This window comes from Doryrhamphus excisus, chromosome 1 (genome assembly GCF_030265055.1).
Source record: "Doryrhamphus excisus isolate RoL2022-K1 chromosome 1, RoL_Dexc_1.0, whole genome shotgun sequence".
Classification (NCBI taxonomy): Eukaryota; Metazoa; Chordata; class Actinopteri; order Syngnathiformes; family Syngnathidae; genus Doryrhamphus; species Doryrhamphus excisus.
In genome coordinates, this window is record NC_080466.1 from 3,551,158 (window position 1) to 3,575,813 (window position 24,656).

Sequence of the window (24,656 nt, forward strand, 5' to 3'; positions counted from 1 at the left end):
GATCATATTTCTCCTCTCTTGTAGAGAAGTATTGGATGACATTTTTAGCTAATTGGTTATTTTTAGCCTTATGCATTATTTTAGATTTTTAGATTATTTTAGATTATAGATGAACTATATCAGCAAGTGATTTTAGAAATAAGGAGGATACTGTACTTCCTTAGGTGCTTGAGTGTCAACATATGTTTTGGATACCAGCATTTTGTTATTGTTCTTGCAAAATAAGCACATTTGGTTTGTTTGGGTTGAAATATGCTCTGAATGTTAGAAGAATGAGAAACTCTTGGCCATTTTTCATTTTGTGAAAGTAGCTCTCATAAGAAAAAACATTGGAGACCAGTGGTCTAAAGAGGACGCCTGATCAAACAATGATACTTTATTGAGGCTTGCCAGATGCTTGACACGCCTATAGCTGAGACAACCTCCTCTTTGGAAGGTTATTAAGCTACGTGTGATACACAATATGTCGGGATATAACATTTTTTAATCACAGCTACATCATAAGAAGCAAATGAAATGAACCAAAAAGAACAATAACATTTGACAGATGCAGGTTTGTACTTTATTTGGAGGGTTATGTGTTCTCATTTTCTTATATTCCAAACACCAAACCAACTCTACTAGCAATTTGGAGATATGTTGTGTGAACGGACCATCAGGATAAAACTGGGGAGGGGAGGAGGGGGTGTCTATAGGACCCTGAGTACATGCACTCTCCTACAAATTTATTTATTTTTGTTGTAGCATGAAAACTTTGTTTTTTTTTTAATATCAAAATATGATTATGACACAAGAAATGGACATGTATTTGCATCTATTTTTATCCAATAGGGACCAGTATCATTATCACATCATCATTATCAGTTAGAGTATCATTATCACTGTCTTGAGCCCCAGTGAGATTAAATGTCCATAACTAAATGCTATGAAAGTGAGTTTGCGTAAAATGTATATCGTATTTTCCGGACTATAAGTTGACTTTTTTCATTGGTTGGCTGAATGTTAGAACTTGCCTTCCAAGATGACGTAATGTCTGTTTTGATCAAGTTTTTTGTAAAATAAATTACCCGCAAAATATGCGATTTATACTCCAGTGTGACTTATGTATATGTTTTTTTTTCTACCGAATTATGCATTTTTGGCCTTGTGCAATTTATACTCCGGAGTGACTTATAGTCCAGAAAATACTGTACTTATTTCAGTTCTTCCAAAGACATAAGATCCATTGGTAAAGGGGGACATAACAAGCGATGCAAGTGCTGACTAAACAGCACGTTACCTCTAATCTGGGTAATCCAGTCATCACTTCAGTCCATCCTATAGATCCTTGTCAAGTATGGTCGAGCCTATAATCCCTCCATTATCCTGCAGCTATGTCGTGGCGATTGTCACGATGGCTCACTTTCACTTTATGTAGTGTTTATGCTGTTAAATGTAATGATATCCAACACGTTTGTTTTTAAACTGTCCTTAATGCTCATTCGTTTTTAACACTGTGAGGGATGTAATCATTTAACAACATACGTATGTGTATTCATTATTGTGGTTGCAGAGCTGTCTTTAGTTTCTACAGTATTTGGCTTATTTGGTTAGGTGAGAGAGACTTATCAAAAAGATGCAGTTCAGTTGTTGCTCTAAATAAATTGTACAGCTAGAGCTAATGCAGTACACAGAACCACAGAGATCGAGTTTCTTATTACAGTAAACCTCGGATATATCGGACTCGGATATATCGGAAATTCGCTCACAACGGACAGATAAAAAAGAACCGATTTTTCTGTAATGCATTTCCAATAAAAATTCATTGCATATATCGGATTTTTTATAACGGATTTCGCCTATTTCGGACAAAATCTCCAGTCCCGTTCTAATGCATTTCCATTAAATTTCCCTCGCATATATCGGATGGCCGCATCGTGGCGCTCCGATTCGCCGAATCGTGACAGGCCGCTATACGACGTCATTTGCAGCGTTTGCAGCGTTGCCTGCGCGTCCAGGTACATTGGAAACATAGTCAAGGAAGTGCCTTTTTATAACGGATAAAATCCGATTTACGCATATACCGGATATAAATCCGATATATGCGTAAAACGGACATTTTCCGGTATACGCATATAACGGATTTCGCTTATATCGGACAAAACCAGTGGGAACAATTGAATCCGATATATCCGAGGTTTACTGTATGTTATTCCACAGGCATGGAAAAACTTTAGAAAGCCACAGCCATAACAGTCATCATGATATAATGATCAGAAGAGATATGATGACATCAAAGACGTTGATTCATACTGTATGTTCAATGGGTCATCACTTTTGACCTGTGCGGAGTTGACTATGTTACCACCTCAGATGCGCTTATAGACGTGGATAGGCGTGCCACAGGTGCCACAGGAATGCTTCACATCCTTGCATGATTTAACGCAAAATGGGATCAAACTGAAAGGCCAGAGGCTGTAGGGAGAACAACAACAGAGTCATAACACTGTATGTTGTATTGATATGAATTCGTATGTTTCAACTCACAGAAGCACAAACAGCACGGCGAAAATAATCCAAGTGAGATTGCCATTTCTGTACTCGGTTAGAGTAAGACCGGTGGTACGGCAATGAGGACATGTCATCACCATAGGACGATCCTTGATTGGTGTTTGGGGTGCTACAGTTACTGGATTCACAATGAGAGACTAAATGAAACAGATATAACAAAAACACAAATCACACTGACAGGGAATGGAAAGACTCACCAGGTGGCACAACCTGAAATTGGGGTGCACCGGGTTGCATAACATGAAATTGGGGTGCACCGGGTTGCATAACCTGAAACTGGGGTGCATCGGGTTGCATAACCTGAAACTGGGGTGCACCGGGTTGCACAACCTGAACCTGTGGTGCACCAGATTGTACAACCTGAACTTGGGGTGCACCGGGTTGCACAACCTGAACCTGGGGTGCACCGGGTTGCACAACCTGAAGATGAGGTGCACCGGGTTGCACAACCTGAAGATGAGGTGCACCGGGTTGCACAACCTGAAGCTGGGGTGCACCAGGTTTGGAAACTGGCATTTCATGTGCTGGAAGAGACGGAGTGAAGATGAAGTGACACATGAAGATCAGTGCTCACATACAGACAATAAACTGAATGTCACTAATGGCTTACCAATTTGTTGAACTGCCATAGTTTGGGGGGGACCGATGTATGGTGGTGGCATTGGGACTGCGGCTGGCTGACTCTTCCCCATGTGGATATGGATATCTGCCATGTGCTGTGTTGTATAGAGTCCAATGGAGGGAGATTGTATATTTTAGAGAAATAAATGTTCATATTCATTTTGAACCCCTTTGCATGTTCAAAAAGGAGTAGGAAGAAGCAAAGCTTATTCCGTTTCACATCAATTGCTAATACATTTGTTCACTTCCTGTATTCAACATGAACCATTTACTAATTTTGAAAAATGGAAACCAGATTGAAATACAACATGATAATGCAGTGTTGTGATAGATTGATAATTTATGGAACATTGACAATAAAATAACAATAAATATAAAATAATTAGTGATGGAGTTAATAGCTGACCGACAACGCCCCCCTAAATAAATGGCTTTATAAATGAAAAAAAGCAGAAGACATCGCCACTCATCGCTCATCTCCCCTTAGTAACCATCCAATGGGAGGGATGGAGGCGTGGGTGCGCGGTGATGCGCCAGAGAAATACCCCTTCATATGAAGCAGTGTACCTTTACAGCAAACTTTATTATAAGTCATAGTTATAAAGACTAGCTTATGGGAGAATTAATTGTCAAAACGTAAACAAGTAACATAGAAGCTTATTGTTTAAGCGCATGTATTTATGTCAACCTTTACTTAGTGTGTTATTACTGATATGACAGGTACATGGGTGTTACAACCAAGGGGAATATAATATATTTAATCAGGACATAGGAGGCGAGAAAATAATTTCAACAAAAGTATTCTTCTGCGTTTCCATTTCTTTTTCTTAGTTTATTCATATCAATAAACTTGCGTTGATTTCTCACCTCCTGTGTCCAGTGTTGGCAACTTGGCCTCTTTATCTTTAAATCTGACAAGTTTCCAAACCCTCTTGGTGACATATTTTTTGGGGGATTTTAGGAGGGTCAAAATGGTAAAGTATGTTATGTTCCACAATAGAACTGTGTTCTGGGTGACCTGAAATGGTATTTTCTGAAAATGGCTTCCAAAGTGGTAAAATCTGGAAAAGCCGGCTTGTTGTCATGTAGACAGGCAATACGAGAATAATGATGTCACCTCGTCACATAACAAGATCTGATAATATCTTTACAGTTGTTGCCTTATACTCCATAACGACACACAGAAGTACTTTTACTTCTCATAAGCGGAACACAACAGACTTATGCACATTTGTAAGTTGTCCATACTGTAGGTGTGAATGTGAGTGTGAATGGTTGTTTGTCTATATGTGGCCTGTGACTGGTTGCCGACCAGCGCATTATGTACCCCACCTCTCAATCCAGCTGGGATAGGCTCCAGCTCACCTGTGAATGGAGAAATGTCTAATTAAATCTAATTAAAAATCATTAATTCATTTTCTACTGCTTTTCCTCACGAGGATCGTAGGGGTTGCTGGAGCCTATCCCAGCTGTCTTCAGGCAATAAGCGGGGTACACCCTGGACTGGTGGCCAGCCAATCACAGGGCACATACAGACAAACAACCATTCACACTCACATTCATACCTATGGAATATTTGGAGTTGCCAATTAACCTAGCATGTTTTTGGAATGTGGGAGGAAACCGGAGTACCCGGAGAAAACTCCACACAGAGATGGCCGAGGGTGGAATTGAACCCTTGTCTCCTAGCTGTGAGGTCTGCGCGCTAACCACTCGATCGCCGTGCAGCAATTAAAAATCATCTATTTTTTAAAAGAACAAATACATAAAGTTGTGACTTATATCCGCCCATCATTTTCTGTAGCTGAACGCTACCTTCATGAAAATAAGGCAAGCCAACCTCTCATCTGTGACTGTATCTGTTATTACAATCACCTTTTTGAATATAAAAAGCAAGCTCAGGAGCTAAAATTCAACCTAATTCCTAATTTCAGATGTCATTCAATTTAGACACTAAAGCATACTATATCATACACACAAAATAAATACGTACATAGCTGACAGGGCATACCTGGTATAAGAGAGTCTGGCAGCAGGTTTGAGCGCTACTGGCAAGGAAAACTATACATAAGCTGATGCTTCAGAGAAGGTGGAGCAACACACCTACAAAAAGTTTTTTGGTCCGGGTGGAACTTGCTGAAAGTTGTTTAACCAAACATTAGGAGTGGTGTATGTACTATATAATGAGCATTATCATAAATCAAAAATCCATTCAATTTACTCTGTGTACGGTATTCAAAATCTGTAATGTTAAACTAATTCTGACCATAATTACTATGTTGAAAACATGTGTTTTTTTTGTGTTTGTTTGTATGTTCTTTACTTTACTTCATGTTATAATATGGGATGATTACAGTGGTAAAAGAGAAGTGCAAAACACCTCATCAATACCAACAAATTATATATATTTTTCCCATCACAGTTAGCATCACATCAAATAAAACAAACTGAAAAGTACAATAACAGTTGACAGATGCAGGCTGTACTGTACTACTACTGTATTTGGTCGGTTATATTATTCTAATGTTCTCATGTAATCTAATGTTCTTCCACAGTAAATTGTTTGAATAGAGGATCAGCATGAAACTATGCCCCCTTGAACCATTGGGCCATTGGTATATTTTTCTGTAGACTGAAAACAAGGGCTCTCAATTGATTAATTTTTTAGCCAGATTAATCACAGATTTAAAAATTAATCACAATCAATCACCATTAGCAAATGTCTGAAATATGCAATTTTTTTTTACTGTATTTAATGAATAGAAAGATAAATGGTGCTATATATTTGTATAGGTCCGCACGATGATGAGTGGTTAGGCCACACAGCTAGGAAACCTGGGTTCGATTCTCCTTTCGCATCTCTGTGTGGAGTTTGCATGTTCTTCCCATGCATGTGTGAGTTTTCTCCGGTTACTCCGGTTGCATGCTAGGTTCATTGGCGACACCAAATTGTCCATAGGTATGAATGTGAGTGTGAATGGTTGTTTGTCTATATGTGCACTGCGATTGGCTGGCGACCAGTCAGCTAGGATAGGCTCCAGCATACCCGCGACCCTAGTGAGGATAAGAGGCATAGAAAATGAATGAATTGATATATTTGTATGTATTAAGAGCTCCAAATGAACTGAATCAAGTCTATTTGTCTAACAGTAGCAGAATATTTGAATCACACTTTAAAACGCGTTATTATAAGCAATGAGGGATTGTGTTCACAGACATCATGTAATATTTCTCTACAAACAATGCTAAATTGTATTCACTCATCAAAACACTCATCAAAAGTGCTCCATGGGACACAGCAACAGGCTGTCTGTGTATCAACATGGAGACCAGTCCCGGTATACATGCGCTGGCCCAAACAGAACACTAGGGGCTAGATAAACACAAGCGTAATGTTTAAGCAGGTACATTTATTGCGTCAACCTTTAATTGTCGTGTTGGCATTAACTGCTGCATGGCAATGTAGAAAACCTGCCAGTCAAGTTTGGTAGATTTTTTTAAATGTTTGACATGGTATGACAGGCATTTGGGTATGTTTTGGGTCAGTAGTTTTCAACTGGTTTGGTTACTGACAAGCAGCGAACAAATTTAGGAAACTTTTCAACTCATCATTCATTTTCTACCGCTTATCCTCACGAGGGTCGCAGGGGAGAGGCGGGTGAGAGGCAGGGTACACCCTGGACTGGTCGCCAGCCAATCACAGGGCACATATAGACAAACAACCATTCACACTCACATTCATACCTATGGACATGCTAGGTTAATTGGCGACTCCAAATTGTCCATAGGTATGAATGTGAGTGTGAATGGTTGTTTGTCTATATGTGCCCTGTGATTGGCTGGCGACCAGTCCAGGGTGTACCCAGGTGTATGCCAGACAGCTGGGATAGGCTCCAGCAACCTTGCGACCCTCGTGAGGATAAGCGGTAGAAAATGACGGTCTAGTGATTAGCGCGCAAACCTCACAGCTAGGAGACCAGGGTTCAATTCCAACCTCGGCCATCTCTGTGTGGAGTTTGCATGTTCTCCCCGTGCATGCGTGGGTTTTCTCCGGGTACTGCGGTTTCCTCCCACATTCCAAAAACATGCTAGGTTAATTGGCCACTCCAAATTGTCCATAGGTATGAATGTGAGTGTGAATGGTTGTTTGTCTATATGTGCCCTGTGATTGGCTGGCGACCAGTCCAGGGTGTACCCAGGTGAATCCCAGACAGCTGGGATTGGCTCCAGCAACCTCGCGACCCTCGTGAGGATAAGCGGTAGAAAATGAATGAATGAATGAATTACATGGGCGACACGGCGGTCTAGTGATTAGCGCGCAAACCTCACAGCTAGGAGACCAGGGTTCAATTCCAACCTCGGCCATCTCTGTGTGGAGTTTGCATGTTCTCCCCGTGCATGCGTGGGTTTTCTCCGGGTACTCCGGTTTACTCCCACATTCCAAAAAACATGCTAGGTTAATTAGCGACTCCAAATTGTCCATAGGTATGAATGTGAGTGTGAATGGTTGTTTGTCTATATGTGCCCTGTGATTGGCTGGCCACCAGTCCAGGGTGTACCCCGCCTCTCGCCCAAAGACAGCTGGGATAGGCTCCAGCACCCTCGCGACCCTCGTGAGGAAAAAGCGGTAGAAAATGAATGAATGAATGAATTCCATCTCCCTTGGATCTTGGATTATAGCTCAGCAACATGACCTGTAATGTCATAAACTGACCACTTGGTAGAAGCATTCCACCAAGAATCTAATGGGAAGTCTGGTACACCAGACAGCTTTTGTGTAATTTTTGTCACATGTTGTGATTCCTTTTAAAATAATTTTTCTGTTTGGCTTCCTGATTTTGTTTGGATTCATTTCACTTCTTTTGCTGCTTTTCAATGTAAACAGCATGTGGTTCACAAATGACCAAATTGATATGTGCTACAGTATTCCTTTGTTTATCAATTCCATCCATAGAGATAAAAAAAACAAGGGCAGTCCTGGCAGTGTGACCTATCACATTCAGGTACTGACTTGTACACAGATCAAATTGCCCCTGTACTCCCGGGGCAACAGCCAGACTCTAAAATGGACTTTCCCAGGAAGGCTGAGGAGTGTGACCCCCATCTGGAATGCAACCTCTTGTCCACCACTTCAATCTACCAAAGTGCTTTGATTTCGCTGTATTTTGTATGCTGCATGCTGGAACCTTTGGCATTTATAATAATAATAATAATACATTTTATTTGTATAGTGCTTTTCAAGATACTCAAAGACACTTTACAAAAGAATGAAGTTGAATAGAGCAAGTAAACAGAATAAAAGACACACCAAAATACAACATTCATTGGTTAGTACACAGTTAAAAAAGCGGGGCGGGGCACAGCAGTCAGATATAGAAGGTTAGACATTAAAAACAGATTTAAAGAGGTGGGTTTTTAGTTGTTTTTTGAAGGTGGGAAGGTCAGGGCAAGCACGGAGTGAGTGGGGCAAAGAGTTCCAGAGGGTGGGGGCAGCGATGGAGAAGGCTCTGTCTCCCATTTGCTCTCCTGCATCCCATATGGACTCCAAAAAGGTCGGGTACCCTGGACTGCTTTTAGGAATGTAAGCACAAACTACAGTTAGAGCCCTTTCCCCAACCTGAAGGCTCAAGGAAATAACTGTCTTGTTCACCAGGGACTACACCAACACGTATAGACAGCAAGCCAATTAAGAAGCTTCCAACAAGAGCAAACCTATTGCACTTTTCCAACTATAATTAGTTGGCTGCTTGGTGACACCATAAAGCCTGTCAGCAGCTCCTAAATGGCTTTAGTTTGCTCGACGACATGATCGTTGTCACTTATACTGGATCACTGAAATCACTGTTGATGTTCAATGACAATCACTTCCATCCCATTGATCAATGTAATGAGTGATGTCAGACATTCTGCAAAACATAGACCAGGGGTCTCAAACTCAATTTACCTGGGGGCCACTGGAGCTAGGGTCTGGGCAAGGCTGGGCCGCATCAGGTTTTTCCCCCCAAAAAAGTCTGTATGTATCATTTTGACTCCCAAGTTGAAACTTCTGCTCTGTTATACAGTAAAACTCGGATATATCGGATTCAATTGTTCCCACTGGTTTTGTCCGATATAGGCGAAATCCGTTATATGCGTATACCAGAAAATGTCCGTTTTACGCATATATGGGATTTATATCCGGTATATGCGTAAATCGGATTTTATCCGTTATAAAAAGGCACTTCCTTGACTATGTTTCCAATGTACCTGGACTGGGCAATGAAAAGAGACGTAAGGTAATGAGAATTGAACTTTATTGGACTCTGAGCATAACAAATTGTTAATTAAGCTAGGCCCTGTTACGCCCGTCAGGCCTACGTTATTTCCAATAGTGAGGTTAAGATCTCATTCACTGCTGTGCTAGTATTATTGACGTCACTCACTTTTATATTTGTCCTAAATCTGGAGCCAGGAGAAAGACAATAGCCAGTGACATCAACAAGATTAGCATAACGATGCGGCCATCCGATATATGCCAGGGAAATTTCATGGAAATGCATTGGAACGGGACTGGAGATTTTGTCCGAAATAGGCGAAACCCGTTATAAAAAATCCGATATATGCAATGAATTTTTATTGGAAATGCATTACAGAAAAATCGGTTCTTTTTTATCTGTCCGTTGTGAGCGAATTTCCGATATATCCGAGTCCGATATATCCGAGGTTTACTGTATACTCATTCCATCATTGAGAAAAAGCTATAAAAAGGAATCCTAAAAAGCACTATATGCATATGACACAACCAATATGTAAGACTCAGTTGATGTCTCTCTCTGGAGAACAAACACATATTCATCCTCCGGAAGAGAGTATCTAATGATTTTTTTTCTCCCTTTCCTTTGGCGAAGAGGCCAATTTTCCTGAAGCTGTGATAACTCCTCGTTGATTAGCTTTGAACATGTTGACGCTGTGATTGGAAGTGCAATGGAAAGAGCTCTTGGGGTATTAAATGGTGTCTGAAGGAAAAACACTGGTCAGATGGCCTGAATGCCACAGCAGGATGGAAAACTCACACATTGGTACATGTACTCTGGTTTAACTCAATGATCTGATATTCAGATAATAATTTTAATTGTATGTTGGAAAGGCAGTTTTTGTTCCTTTTAAATGATGCCCGATTTGTAAGTACCATTTGTGGAACGAGCAGCATGATTGACGATGTGCATCGGGGGCATATGAAACGTCCTTTTCTGTTGTTTGAGTTCTTTAATGGCTTGGACGATTTGAGCATTTGGTAAATTTCACATAAACGCAACACATTTAAGTGCACAGGTTGAAAATGAATAGGTTGTCCAAAGGTGGTAGATTTATTATCATAATCTACCAAACACGTTATTGAAGTGTTTTTGGCATACTTCAGTCATATGTCAAGCTGGTAACACTAGTTTACTGACCTCATGGTTTTCTATGCCCCCATTTTTGGATGATACCATTTCTTCAGAAAGTTTGCCTTGGTTTTTACACATTTTCTCTGTTTTTGTACTGTTGGATAAAATGATTACACTTTTTATTTGGCCTATATCAGCTCAGTACTCAGTACAAATTGAGATAAAAGTGGCTAAGTCTCATTTATTTTGATGAACTGACAATCAATTGACAACTGTGCTGCTTAGCTAATGTATTCAAGATATTAATTATATAGTTTTACATGAAAATTGCACCTGTTTATACAATATATTTAGAAAAAAAATAGATAAAATCAAATAAAAAAATCTAAATTATATCAAAATAGATTTTTGCTTTAAAGTTATATTTAGATTTTTGAAAATATTTAAATTGCACTTCTTAATCTGTCAAGAAAACCCTCTCAATTTCAATTATCAGCCGATACCAATATATATAACTGGACGTAACAGAGATGAGGATGCTGAGGTTCTCATTGGGAGTGACCAGGATGGACAGGATCAGGAACAAGTACATCAGAGGGACATTACATGGCCTTGGATTCTACAGAAAAAAATTCCATGTGACATCACCAAACATGTACAACCACAATCCTTTATTTCATGGTAACCCAGCAAAAAAATATGAATAATATAAACACATGCATTTGTAAGAGTATATTTTTGATTTTTTTTTTTAAACAAATTACATTAAATAACCAATTGCATGTACACACAATATTTTAATATAACTTCCGTATCAAATATAAGCATTAGGTAACATAGTACTTCAAGAACATAATCTGTGTTTAGTGCTATAGCAATAAACCACAGTGTCTTACATTGTCTTACAGTAGACAAACATCCACATAGTACAGGCACATATACAGTACACTGGCATATTGACATTTCAGTCTTACTGTATAATAACACAGCCGTACAAGCTAATTCAGGGTATGTGCTGGTATATTATCACAAGTACACATTGAGTAATTTACATTTTACTTCACATTTCCAACAAATAAGCACAAATATACCTAACCTGATAGTACATGGTACTACATTCATCACAATTTACAAATCAAACGTCACCGGAAGCCACAAAATAATGCACTTTTGTTTTCGTGAGACATGAAGTTAAACGTGAACATTGAGCTTGTTGTCTGTTTATAGAAGCACTTGATGGTGTAGAGCAGGGGTGGGCAAACTACGGCCCGGGGGCCACATCCGGCCCGCCAAGTGTTTGAATACGGCCCGCCCAATCTTTCAAATGTATTTCATTTAAAGTCAACATACAACCTGGCATCATGGCCTGAGCCAACCTTTTGATGGTTTTATCAATTTCGTTTTTTGACATGGTCTGTTGTTTACAAAGTGCTCCTGAAAAAAGGGACACAAGCACATAATAATAATAATAATAATTATTATTATTATTAGATTATTATAATTATTATTAGAACTATTATGATTATTATAATTATTATATTAATGCTAATTATTATATTAATGCTAATTATGATATTAATTATATATAATATTATTGTTATATTTGCATATTGTACATAATAATAATATAATAATTATTATTTTAATTTTATTGTAATTGTTATAATATTTTATTATTTTTAAAATATTTAAATATAAATATAAAATAATAAATAATAATAGCAGATTGCATGACAATTTTACAGATACAATAATACCAGGTGGACTGTTACGTGTAAAATATATAGTCTGCCCCCCCCCCCCGTAAATTTTGTCATATCAATGCGGCCCGCGAGTCAAAAAGTTTGCCCACCCCTGGTGTAGAGTGTCTACAAGGCACTTAAATCAGTGGGATGCACTGAGGGAAAGGAGGAAACCAGTTTGAAAAAATCTCTTTAGATTTATACTGTATGTATTGGATAACAGACAGACGTATTCATGAGGTTGTTTCACCATATGGAGCATCAATAATGCAATGCAGAATGAGGGCGTCATCAGTGGAACGGGCTGTTTTGGCAATTTGGCTAGGGGTGCCGTTGCCCTCAGGGGGCGCCAAAAAATGGGGAAAAAAAGTTCACCTTCAAAATTCATTCATTCATTTTCTACCGTTTTTTCCTCACGAGGGTCGCGGGGGTGCTGGAGCCTATCCCGAGAGAGGCGGGGTACACCCTGGACTGGTCCCCAGCCAATCACAGGGCACATATAGACAAACAACCATTCACACTCACATTCCACCGAGGGTGGAATTGAACCCTGGTCTCCTTGCTGTGAGGTTTGCGCGCTAACCACTAGACCGCCGTGCCGCTCACCTTCAAAATAATTATATTAAAAGTAGTTATTACTATGAAGTCTTAATATGTAAATGTTCACATAGCCAATTAATATTTCTACAAATGATAACCAAGCCTGTCGTACTTTTTTCATATAGTTGTGTACTATATACAGTTGACACCAGACGTTTACATACACTGTGTAAAAAGGAACATTAACACTTTTTTTTATCACTATAATAAATTTAATAAAACTGTAATTTTTCCTGTTTTAGTTCAGTTTGGATTACCAAAACTATGCGTACTTGCTAAACGCTGCAATTACGAGAGAGATAATAAAACTAACTAAACTAAAATTAATTCAATAAAACTTTAATTTTTCCTCTTTTATTTCAGTTTGGATTACCAAAACTATGCGTACTTGCTAAATGCTGCAATTACGAGATAATATTTTAGGATTTTTTAAGGATTTTTTAGGATTTTCTTTCTGTCAAATGTGTACACGCTTCATTTTTTGCTCCTGACCTTCCGTCTCTCTGCCCCGGAACTTGTATTTCTGCTGCTAGATTTTTGCTTTAAAGTTATATTTAGATTTTGAAAATATTTAAATTGCACTTCTTAATCTGTCAAGAAAACCCTCTCAATTTCAATTATCAGCTGATACCAATATATATAACTGGAGGTAGCAGAGATGAGGATGCTGAGGTTCTCATTGGGAGTGACCAGGATGGACAGGATCAGGAACACTCTTTGTTTATTATTAAATACCTTTTTCTACATTTGCCTTGGTCTCTGCTCTGGGGTCCTCCACCCAGCGTAACAAAAAGTGGTCTAAATTACATACTCGGAATCTGTAAAAATGTACATAAAAAAAAAGGATGTGGAGCCCCCAAATGACTAAATATGCCCCTACCCGGGTTGTTTATAAAGCGGCACAATCAAAAAGGAGCTGAGGTGAGCACTAGCTTTGACCGTCAACTTCGACTGACTTATGGTTCATAATGGTTATTAATGGTTCATGACGACTCCATAAAGTGCAAAAAGCAAATGCTGTGTTTGTACTACTGTCTATAGCACATCATATAGTAGTACTACTTAGCCATATCAAAGTATTATCTACGATGACGATGGAGCCAGGGTGGTGACGGCGGCAACTTCAGCATTGGTTGCCATATGTGTTTCTATAATTGTGGGGGCCCTCGGGGGTCCGAGCAAATGCATGGAGGAAGGTTGGCAGCAGTGCAAGTTGTGGGACGTCCCATTGGTGGGATGAGCTGGCACGCTTGAAGGCTGAGGACAGATCTTCAGCAAGGAAGAAGAGAAACATTTCCATCAGAAAAAACAATTAGTCAAAGTACCATTTTGGGTGACTGATGTAAATTGACAAATTGACAATATGTCAGGGCTAAAATTGACTATTACAGGACTCTGCTGCAATCAACACAATCAGTAGATGCTATATTACAGACACCACCAAATAGCGGACCTCGGTCCGGAGTGCAAACTAGAAGTGGGCCGATATGGACATGTGACCAATTAAAGTGAATGGGAAATATAATGACATATAATCATGCTCGCAGTTATTACGGTTATGTGACAGCAAACGCAGTGATGTCACTCCAAATGATTGAGAGCCACGACTGATTGAGAAATTTCAAAGTAAAAGCACGGACCAATATATAGCATGTTCATTCTTACAGAATCCCGTTCCACAGGTTTGTAGAGATATTTGAGTGAACAAAAATATATTTCACTGAAGGAGTGCTTCCACATATCTTACTCAAAGGTAAACAAAAACAGGAACTGTGTGTCAAATTTAGGCAAATTCGATACTATATAATAGTATTTATGTACACAAACACTGAAGTACCTGGCTGCTCTGAAGACGATGCGACACCCGGGTATGGCGGGAGTGAGGGGCGCATCCATTTGGCGTTGATCTCGCAACTTGGCGAACACTGGGGTCACCGTCATCGACACCGTTGGCTTTGCACCGCACCCTCTTCAAACACAACACCTGCAAAAAAATGTTGTTGTTAGACCAGTGTTAGGGAACCTATGGCTCGGGAGCCAGATATGGCTCTTTTGATGATTTTGTGTGGCTCTCAAACAAACATTTCTTGCCACAATAAAGTTTATTTAAATGTTTTTTTATGCCAACATTTTAAAGTAAACCATCACAGAATTACCTGTTAAAAATAATCAACAACTTCCTTATGCATTTAATGCATCCATCTATTGGATCTATTACTTGGCCTTCATGGCTCTCTTAGCCAAAAAGGTTCCCGACCCCTGTGCTAGACTTTTTGAGCCTTTTGAAATGATCAGATTTGAATCTGGGCCTATTTGGTTGTGAAGCCTGCCGCCACTTTATACCGAATACCGAATCATTTGTATCCTCTAATGCATGGGTCTCAAACACGCGGCCCGACACTAGTTTGAGGCCCCCGCCTTGATATGAAAGTTTAATGTTAGTGCTGCCCGCGCAAGTTTGATATGGATGCTGTATGGTATCATGTACCCAGAAAAAATTATTACGTTTGATTCATGTTCATGTTAAAGGTTAAATAACTGTTAATAGTTATCCTCCCTATCCATGTGGAAGTGGTAAGTTTTTGACTATTTAAGTTTAAAGGAAATAACTTGAAGGCTACCGTTTAGGTCGCTATAGCTCTCTAGTTTGCGAGTTAGCATGTGTCTCAAGACCCTGCAGTTGCGCAATATGTTGTAAATAAAAAGAGTATAAATGTGACTATAGTCGTGTTTTGTCATGTCTACAGGGCTCTAATAATGCTTTGTTCATTTTAATCTGAAAAAAATCATTTGTCTTCCCACCAACTATATGTGGTTTCTTAAGTTTTTATTATTTGCCGTTTTATTATTTTTATTATATTTATTTATTACTGATTGATTGATTTTCTTTATTTTTGATTTGTTTATTTATTTTTCATCTTATTTTGTGTAGAAAAATAAAAATGAAGATATTTGAGAACAGTGGAATGTTTTATCAGAGCTTTTATTGTAGAAAATTGGAACCAAAGCGAAGTTTTTAAAATGTTTTTGTTTTTAATAAATGCGTTTTTTTCGGGGGTTTTTTTGGAAAACCTGATGCGGCCCAGTCTCACCCAGACCCGAGCTCCAGTGGCCCCCAAGTAAATTGAGTTTGAGACCCCTGCTCTAATGTCAGATGATTTTAAGGATGAACACAGTTGATGAAATCAAAAGCCGGGTTGAAGTTAGGGGTTCAATTACTTTTCTGAAGCTATGTTTGAAGTTGTCAGACAGGAAGCCGTAGAGCAGCGGGTTGGCGCAGGAGTTGGCGTACGACAGGATGACTGCAAAGAAGTAAATCCCCGCAGTGGCGCTGGACTCTGGGATGATGACCACAAGGTTGACGATGTTGATGATGAAGAACGGCAGCCAGCAGAGCACAAACACCACCACGATGACCACCACCATTTGAGTCACCTTGCGCTCGGAACGCCGCCGCGAGGTGAAGCCGGCGCGCATTCCTGAGGACTTCACCTGTTGGTGGAATGGTAGAACTACAGACAGTTCCTTTTTTTCCACACACAATCGAATAGAATCACTCAGTACACACACTCACACACCTTGATGACGATCAGCAGGTAGCAAAGGCAAATGATGAGTAGTGGTCCGAAGAAACCGATGGTGGTGGTATAGAGAATGAAGACTGTTGACCACACATCTGCCGGTTCCGGCCAGATCATGTTGCACGAGTTAAATGTGTCCTATAAGGAGACATATGGATCACAACCAAGTCTAAGAGTCAATGGCAAGAAGTTGTGTTGGGATTCATTCATTAGACAAACAACCATTCACACTCAATGGAGTCGCTAATTAACCTAGCATGTTTTTGGAATGTGGGAGGAAACCGGAATACAAGGAGAAAACCCACCCACACACACGGGAAGAACATGCAAACTCCACACAGAGATACCCAAAACAGGGAATTGAACTCGTGGCTCCATAGTTCACAACAAACTGAAACTCAACTCTGAATCCCTGATGTCACTTCCTGTCCACTGTCAAATCTGCTCCCCTACAAGGTAAACTGTCTTTAATGGCTAATTTTGTCTGATTATATGTGATTGTAGGCGGCACGGCGGTCGAGTGGTTAGCGCGCAGACTTCACAGCTAGGAGACCAGGGTTCAATTCCACTCTCTGCTATCTCTGTGTGGAGTTTGCATGCGTTTCCCCGTGCATGCGTGGGTTTTCTCCAGGTACTCCGGTTTCCTCCCACATTCCAAAAAAACATGCTAGGTTAATTAGCCACTCCAAATTGTCCATAGGTATGAATGTGAGTGTGAATGGTTGTTTGTCTATATGTGCCCTGTGATTGGCCGGCGACCATTCCAGGGTGTACCCCGCCTCTTGCCCAAAGAGAGCTGGGATAGGCTCCAGCACCCAGCTTTTTGTTGAAATCATTTTGAGTTTGCAGATACAATATAAATAAATATATATAAATATAAAATATAATTATTGTTCCAGAAATTCTCATAAAAATTTGTGTGTGTGTGTGTGTGTGTGTGTGTGCTGGTACACAGTATTGTCGCACTGTGCAACCACTCACACTCACATTCATACCTATGGACAATTTGGAGTCGCCAATTAACCTAGCATGTTTTTGGAATGTGGGAGGAAACCGGAGTACCCGGAGAAAACCCACGCATGCACGGGGAGAACATGCAAACTCCACACAGAGATGCCCGAGCGGGGAATCGAACCCAGGTCTCCTAGCTGTGTGCCCCAGCTGGTTAGGATTATTATACACAATGAGACCACAAATTTCGGTATACACTTAGTATGTAATCTAATAAAATGAAAAATAAAATGAAAAATAATAGTTCAGATGTTAGATGCGTATTAATTTATTGCTCTGTGACACATTGTTGTAAAAACAGAAAAGTGGGGCACTGACCCATCCTGGGTGGATCAGGAGCAACAAGTAAAAAATGACATTCATATGTTTAATGTACTTTTTTTTATGTACTTTTCTATTGTTATTATTTTAAAATACAAACATTTGGAAAATATATTTCTGATTGGTATCTTCCTCATTTGTATACACACATGTTATTTAACTAATACTTAATATTATTTCTTAATATTATGTTATTGTAGTCGACATTCCTCCCATTAATTTGTGCTTTGAAATAGTGTATTTTTGTTTAAGAAGATATGACAGATTTTGAAGGAAATTTTTCAAATCAAAATAAATGACCACTTAATGACCATGGGAAAATTTGGCTCTCAGGATGAGACGAGCTGAGAAACCGTGGCTTGGAGGATCATACCTGCACATCAGAGAAGATGACCACCGGCAGGACCACCACAAAAGACACAGCCCACACCGCTGCGCTCACCACCTTGGCGACGCGCGGGTGCCTCCAATTGGAGCCCCGAATCGGGTGCACCACGGCCAGGTAGCGGTCGATGGACATAACGGTGAGGCAGAAAATGGACGTGAACTGGTTCATGGAGTCAGCGGTCATCACCACCCGGCACAGGAAGGACCCGAAGGGCCAGTAGGAGAGCACATTCTGCGTGGTGAGAAACGGCAGCCCGATGATGTAGAGCTCGTCAGCCACAGCCAGGTTGAGGATATAAATGTTGGTCACTGTCTTCATTTTGGCATAGCGCAGCACCACGTAGATGGCCAAAGTGTTCCCGACCAGACCCACCAGGAAGACGGTGATGGAGATCACCGCTGTCAGTAACGTGCTGCTGCCCTGGAATGGCACACTCTGCGTGGACACGTTGGAGATGTTGACGAGGGCAGAGAGGGGGTAAGTTGCAGAAGAACAGTTGGGCTTATCCACTTCCTCCATAACTGATGTTCTTCTCTTTATTATCCACAGTTACTTCAGTGTGGTAGTCCAGGCGCGTCAAGAAGGTGTGTAAGTATGCATGAGAGATTTCTTGAGGGCTCGGTCCTTCATATGTGAGTCAAATGGGCGTGCACCACGGTCACGCTCCATCAGAAAGATGTATGCTGTTGTTGGAATATTATTAGATGGAAGAAAAGAAAAAAAAAGCAACTTTTGGATCAGCTCTATTCCTGTTTGTGCGGCAATGATCAGCATCCACGTGGCTTTTAAATTCAGCCAGTATGGTGGAACATTAAGAATGCTCGGGCAAATGTCATTATGTCTAAATGTTCAAATCCCATACAAACAAACGTGAAGTGGCAAGTTAGGTCCCGAAGCAACGTCTCTCTGTCCATGGTGCTGACAGGGTGGTACCTGCCTCTTTACTGTACACCCAGCTCACAAGGTGTCATTCATTCATTCATTCATTCATTTTCTATCGCTTATCCTCACGAGGGTCGTGGAGGTGCTGGAGCCTATCCCAGCTGTCTTTGGACAAGGCGCAAGGTACACCCTGGACTGGTCGCCAGCCAATCACAGGGCACATTCATTCATTCATTCATTCATTTTCTATGTCACTTAGCCTATCCTAACTGACTGGGCACATATATAGACAAACAACCATTCACACTCACATTCATACCTATGGACAATTTGGAGTCGCTAATTAACCTAGCATGCAACCGGAGTAACCGGAGAAAACTCACACATGCATGGGAAGAACATGCAAACTCGGCACAGAGATGCGAGAGGAGAATCGAACCCAGGTTTCCTAGCTGTGTGGCCTAACCACTCGTCATCGTGCGGCCCTATACAAATATATAGCACCATTTATCTATTCATTAAATACAGTAAAAAAAATGCATATTTCAGACATTTGCAAATAGTTGCTAATAGTGATTATTCATTCATTCATTCATTTTCTACCGCTTTTTCCTCACGAGGGTCGCGGGGGGTGCTGGAGCCTATCCCAGCTGTCTTCGAGCGAGAGGCGGGGTACACCCTGGACTGGTCGCCAGCCAATCACAGGGCACATATAGACAAACAACCATTCACACTCACATTCATACCTATGGACAATTTGGAGTGGCCAATTAACCTAGCATGTTTTTTGGAATGTGGGAGGAAACCGGAGTACCCGGAGAAAACCCACGCATGCACGGGGAGAACATGCAAACTCCACACAGAGATGGCCGAACGGGGAATCAAACCCATGGCCTGCACGCTAACCACATTCCACTGTGCAGCCTCAACTCAAGTGTCTAAAAGATGTTACCGAGGATGGAATTGAACCCTGGTCTCGTAGCTGTGAGGTCGGTGCACTAACCACTGTTGTTATTATTATTATTATTATTATTATTATTATTATTATTATTATTATTATTATTATTATTATTATTATTATTATTATTATTATTATTATTATTATTATTATTATTATTATTATTATTATTATTATTATTATTATTATTATTATTATTATTATCTATTTTGTTGTCTTTGTGATCCTAGTGAGGATAAGCGTCATGGAAGATGGATGGATGGATAAAATAAAAACAAATATTATGCATATGTTTTATGATTAAACTTTCATGACTGAGACAACTGAGGCAACAACGACTTGAAAATAAAGCTTTAAAGGATTTTATTTCAATGACAATACTGACTGAACAATCACAAAGTGAATTGTTTGTATTGGTTTCTGCAACATATAATCTCCAAGTACTGTATATCTATATTGGTATGATGGCGTTGACAGCATAATATGATGGGGTCACGGTCTTTAATGGCCGTCTCAAAGTGTTCCAGACACAAACACACACGTTCTCTCTGTAAGCCGACACGTGCATAAACAGAACAGAGGAACACCAGCGGACACAACAGATCCATCAATATGCTCATCCGCTCCCGTGATCATAACATGGAACCTCCACTTGCACCGCTTGGTGGTCTTTTCTCTTGCCTTTCTTCTCCGCGGGGGAGAAGAGAGAATAGAACACCAACGGCCCCTCAGTCACGAACTCACCTCACCCACCCACGTCCACACACCCACACGTTCTTGTATCTTAGCTTCAGGTGGGTTGCTGGGGAAAGCGTCTGCTAATAATGTGTCCGCAACAATCCCCTGGAGCGAAACTAAAACACGACACGAGGGTTGACCTTACAGACCAGTCAAGGGGCATTATTGTCCTGTGGAACGCTCTTTATGTTTTAGCAATTTTCCACCACATAAAAGTTGAGGGAAACGCCTGACGCCTGGCGTGATGATTTTTACACAAATGGTCTAACATGAATGGAAGAAAATTGTAGTTGATGTTTGTGCATGTTGACCTTTTGTCTTAAAAGTTTGGAAAAGAAGACAAGAATAGTGTTTGGTGAACACATGGTGCAAAACATTACAAATATTGACACTTACTATGGTACCCATTACGTCATTGGATGGTCATATCACCGGTGCGAGGTGCATTATTTAAAAAAAACAAAAAAAAAACTTAAACTGTATTATAGAAAGCAGGAAGTGAACAAATGTAACAGTTACTGATTGTAAAAGTACCAGATGGAGGGGTAGGATTTAATAAGCTTTGCTTCTTCCTACTCCTTTTGGACATGTGGAACTGGGAACTGATTATGGGATGCACTCAATTGTAATCTGATGCATGTTCAAATGAAATAAAACCATTACCATTACCATTACCATTACCATTACCATTACCATTTAAACATCAAGTCAAATGTACACATAGGATAAAGTTCATCATATGCTTTTTGGACTTAAGGTCCCACATTATACTATTTGTCAAATGAGGAGGATGTTGATTTGCCTGAACACAACTTGAGAATCATGGAGTATTTTAAGTACCCCACTGGGATCCAATATCACTTTTAAAAGCCCCTAAAATGAGCAGGAATAGGGGAAGACACACTAACCCAACAGGAGTGTAGTGAAATTAGCTGAAGAAACTCTAAATGATTACATTTACAGCTTCAGTTTCAGGCTTGATTTTAGGATGTGTAGTGAAGCATGCATTTTTGCAAAAGTTCTGTGAAGTGGTGGACGCCATCTAACTGGGGGTGGGGGGGTAAGAGGTAGTGTCATTTACATGTGGAAGGAGATTTTATTTCGTCATGTCATGAAATCATGGAACTTCAAAAGCAATGGTCGGTGCAAAGAATGGAGATTATAGATTTTTATCACGTTTGAGGCTCCTAAAAATGGTATAGTATTGGTAATGGTTTCATTTTTTGGAACATGCAATAGAACAATAGAGCATATTGCAATTCACAATTCTTCAAGTACAAAAAGGAGTGGGAAGTAGCAAAGGTTATTTAAACCTACCCCCTCTCCGTTTCACATCAATTACATTTGTTCACTTCCTGTATTCTAAATGTATTTGTTACTAATTTTTAATAACCTCAGAAAGTAATAGGGCAGTTTCTATTCCTGCTATGTGGTCTTATATGGGTTTTCTGTGCTGCGGTGTAGATAGATTAACACATTCATTTTGTATTTAGACACATCACTGTCAATACTGCAGTTTTTTAACTTGACACAGTACTTCCCACAATTCTACTCTTCCTTCTGCAGAACCTCCACACTGGCTTTGTAGACCGTTGTGGACCCTGGCCTCCTCCTCCTACCACCTTCTTCCTGTAGCCCTACAATAACACAGACAGTGGCCTCAGTAAGTGCTGTTTTCCTGCCTGGACCCAAGGACCCTCCCCATAACTAAACAGAAGCCGAGCTCATTTTACCTCCTTCCCCCGCCCACATTGGACCTGTCCCGGGCCAGACGCTAACGCTAAACAATATGAGTCATGAGCAAGAGGCGTAACACACGTACTTCAAATTGGAGTCAAATATACCTGAATGTTAGTGGTTAGGCTGCACGGTGGTCGAGTGGTTAGCGCGCAGACCTCACAGCTAGGAGACCAGGGTTCAATTCCACCCTCGGCCATCTCTGTGTGGAGTTTGCATGTTCTCCTCATGAATGAGTGGGTTTTCAACGGGTACTCCGGTTTCCTCCCACATTCCAAAAACATGCTAGGTTAATTGGCCACTCCAAATTGTCCATAGGTATGAATGTGAGTGTGAATGGTTGTTTGTCTATATGTGCCCTGTGATTGGCTGACCACCAGTCCTCCGGCCTGAAGACAGCTGGGATAGGCTCCAGCACCCCCGCGACCCTTGTGAGGAAAAGCGGTAGAAAATGAATGAATGAATGTTAGTGGTTAGCATGCAGGCCTCACAGCTAAGAGACCCGAGTTCGATTCCACTCTCGGCCATCTCTATGTGGAGTTTGCATGTTCTCCTCATGAATGAGTGGGTTTTCTCCGGGTACTCCGGTTTCCTCCCACATTCCAAAAACATGCTAGGTTAATTAGCGACTCCAAATTGTCCATAGGTATGAATGTGAGTGTGAATGGTTGTTTGTCTATATGTGCCCTGTGATTGGCTCTCGCCCGAAGACAGCCGGGATAGGCTCCAGCACCCACGCAACCCTCGTGAGGATAAGTGGTAGAAAATGAATGAATGTGTATTCCCTGATATATATATTTTTTACATGCTATACATTTTGTGTACTGTGTACTGCCTTCAGGGTAATCAAAGAACTACTTGTTATCAAGAATAAACGCGGACGTTGTCATGGGCGGAAATACGTAAATCACTTCACACCTTTATTTCCACTTCATAGAATGACTCATGTCTGTACTGATGTACATATACATTAAACGTACAGTATGTACAATCGTCCCTTGACACGTTGCAGTTGGAATTTCGCCGCTTACGGTTTTTCAAAAAGATATTAATAAATCATGTGGATTTGTATTTAAGCAAGTGTACATATTACAAAATACAGATTGCATCTGATTATACTTCCTGTGCGACTCAAGTGTACCACAGTAGTAGTAGTAAATAGTAAAATCAAAACAAGTCAACAAGTTCCAAAGCACATCTTTTTTTTTTTTTATTACTTAACAGCATGTGACCCCAAAACTGCATAACAACCTCAAAATAACTAGTAAGACCGAAATCTCGTATTGTTTACATTTGATCACATGAGAAATGAATCAAAGGGTGCCGTTTCCTTTGGATTTATTTGACCTGGAGCTTTCAGCATTCCTTCTTCAATCCACACGTGTTTGGCTTTTCCGATAGGAGCTCTGGTATGGCACGCTTGAGGAAAGGACCGACAAGTTATTACAGAACTCTTTGTTCTAAGCACCAGAATACGTAGGTGGGCCTGGCCAAGTAAAATACCCAGGAAGCACCTCTAACACGTGGCGGAATATGGCAAAAAGATGGGGTAGAGACTTCATGATTATTTATAAGGTGAGTGATTTAAGAAAAAAACGGCTTTAAAATTAGCATTAGTAGGATAGAGAGAGTGGCTGAAACACATTTGATGCTCACTCTCACTCGAGGTACGCCCTGGACTGGTCGCCAGCCAATCACAGGGCACATATAGACAAACAACCATTCACACTCACATTCATACCTACGGACAATTTGGAGTCGCTAATTAACCTAGCATACACGGGGGAGAACATGCAAACTCCACACAGAGATGCCCGAACGGGGAATCGAACCCAGGTCTCCTAGCTGTATGGCCTGCACGCTAACCACTTTCCACTGTGCAGCCTCAACTCAAGTGTCTAAAAGACGTTACTGCCGTTTGAATGCAAAACAACACAAACATTTTTAATGAGAATTTCAGTCACAATAATTTTGTAAAATGATTTCAACAAAAAAGTGTACATAGGCTTTCAGTACATTCAAAAAGTTTGACATAATGGCATCAAAAGAGGAATCAAGGCATTAAATAAAACCCCTATAGTCACCTTTGCAATCGCATTACCCAATATCGCACATTCAATCACATATAATCAGACTAAAAAATAGCCATTAAAGACAGTT

The 24,656-nt window shown here is 40.3% G+C and overlaps 2 protein-coding genes and 1 long non-coding RNA gene across 4 annotated transcripts; 1 reads left to right on the top strand and 2 right to left on the bottom strand.

Annotated features, from left to right (window-relative positions):
• Positions 1–361: 361 nt before the first annotated feature.
• Positions 362–5,241, bottom strand: LOC131140194 (lipopolysaccharide-induced tumor necrosis factor-alpha factor homolog). The gene is made up of 5 exons (XM_058090396.1): positions 5,183–5,241; positions 3,161–3,266; positions 2,748–3,074; positions 2,527–2,668; positions 362–2,454 (listed from the first exon to the last, which is right to left on the bottom strand). The coding sequence occupies exons 2-5, from the start codon at positions 3,261–3,263 to the stop codon at positions 2,349–2,351; spliced, it is 678 nt and encodes a 225-aa protein (XP_057946379.1). The 5' UTR covers positions 3,264–3,266; positions 5,183–5,241; the 3' UTR covers positions 362–2,348.
• A 7,158-nt stretch (positions 5,242–12,399) lies between these two features.
• LOC131140180 (somatostatin-like receptor F_48D10.1) lies at positions 12,400–18,738 on the bottom strand. Its single transcript, XM_058090372.1, has 5 exons — positions 18,167–18,738; positions 16,459–16,599; positions 16,100–16,372; positions 14,718–14,864; positions 12,400–14,149 (listed from the first exon to the last, which is right to left on the bottom strand). The coding sequence occupies exons 1-5, from the start codon at positions 18,698–18,700 to the stop codon at positions 13,964–13,966; spliced, it is 1,281 nt and encodes a 426-aa protein (XP_057946355.1). The 5' UTR covers positions 18,701–18,738; the 3' UTR covers positions 12,400–13,963.
• On the top strand, positions 15,969–23,534 carry LOC131140206 (uncharacterized). Of its 2 annotated transcripts, none has more exons than XR_009132373.1 (5): positions 15,969–16,386; positions 18,127–18,419; positions 18,510–18,658; positions 18,731–18,769; positions 22,326–23,534. It is a non-coding gene; the product is annotated as an uncharacterized LOC131140206 (long non-coding RNA). The 2 variants fall into 2 exon arrangements; XR_009132372.1 differs by having other exon boundaries at positions 18,731–18,765.
• Positions 23,535–24,656: the final 1,122 nt, after the last annotated feature.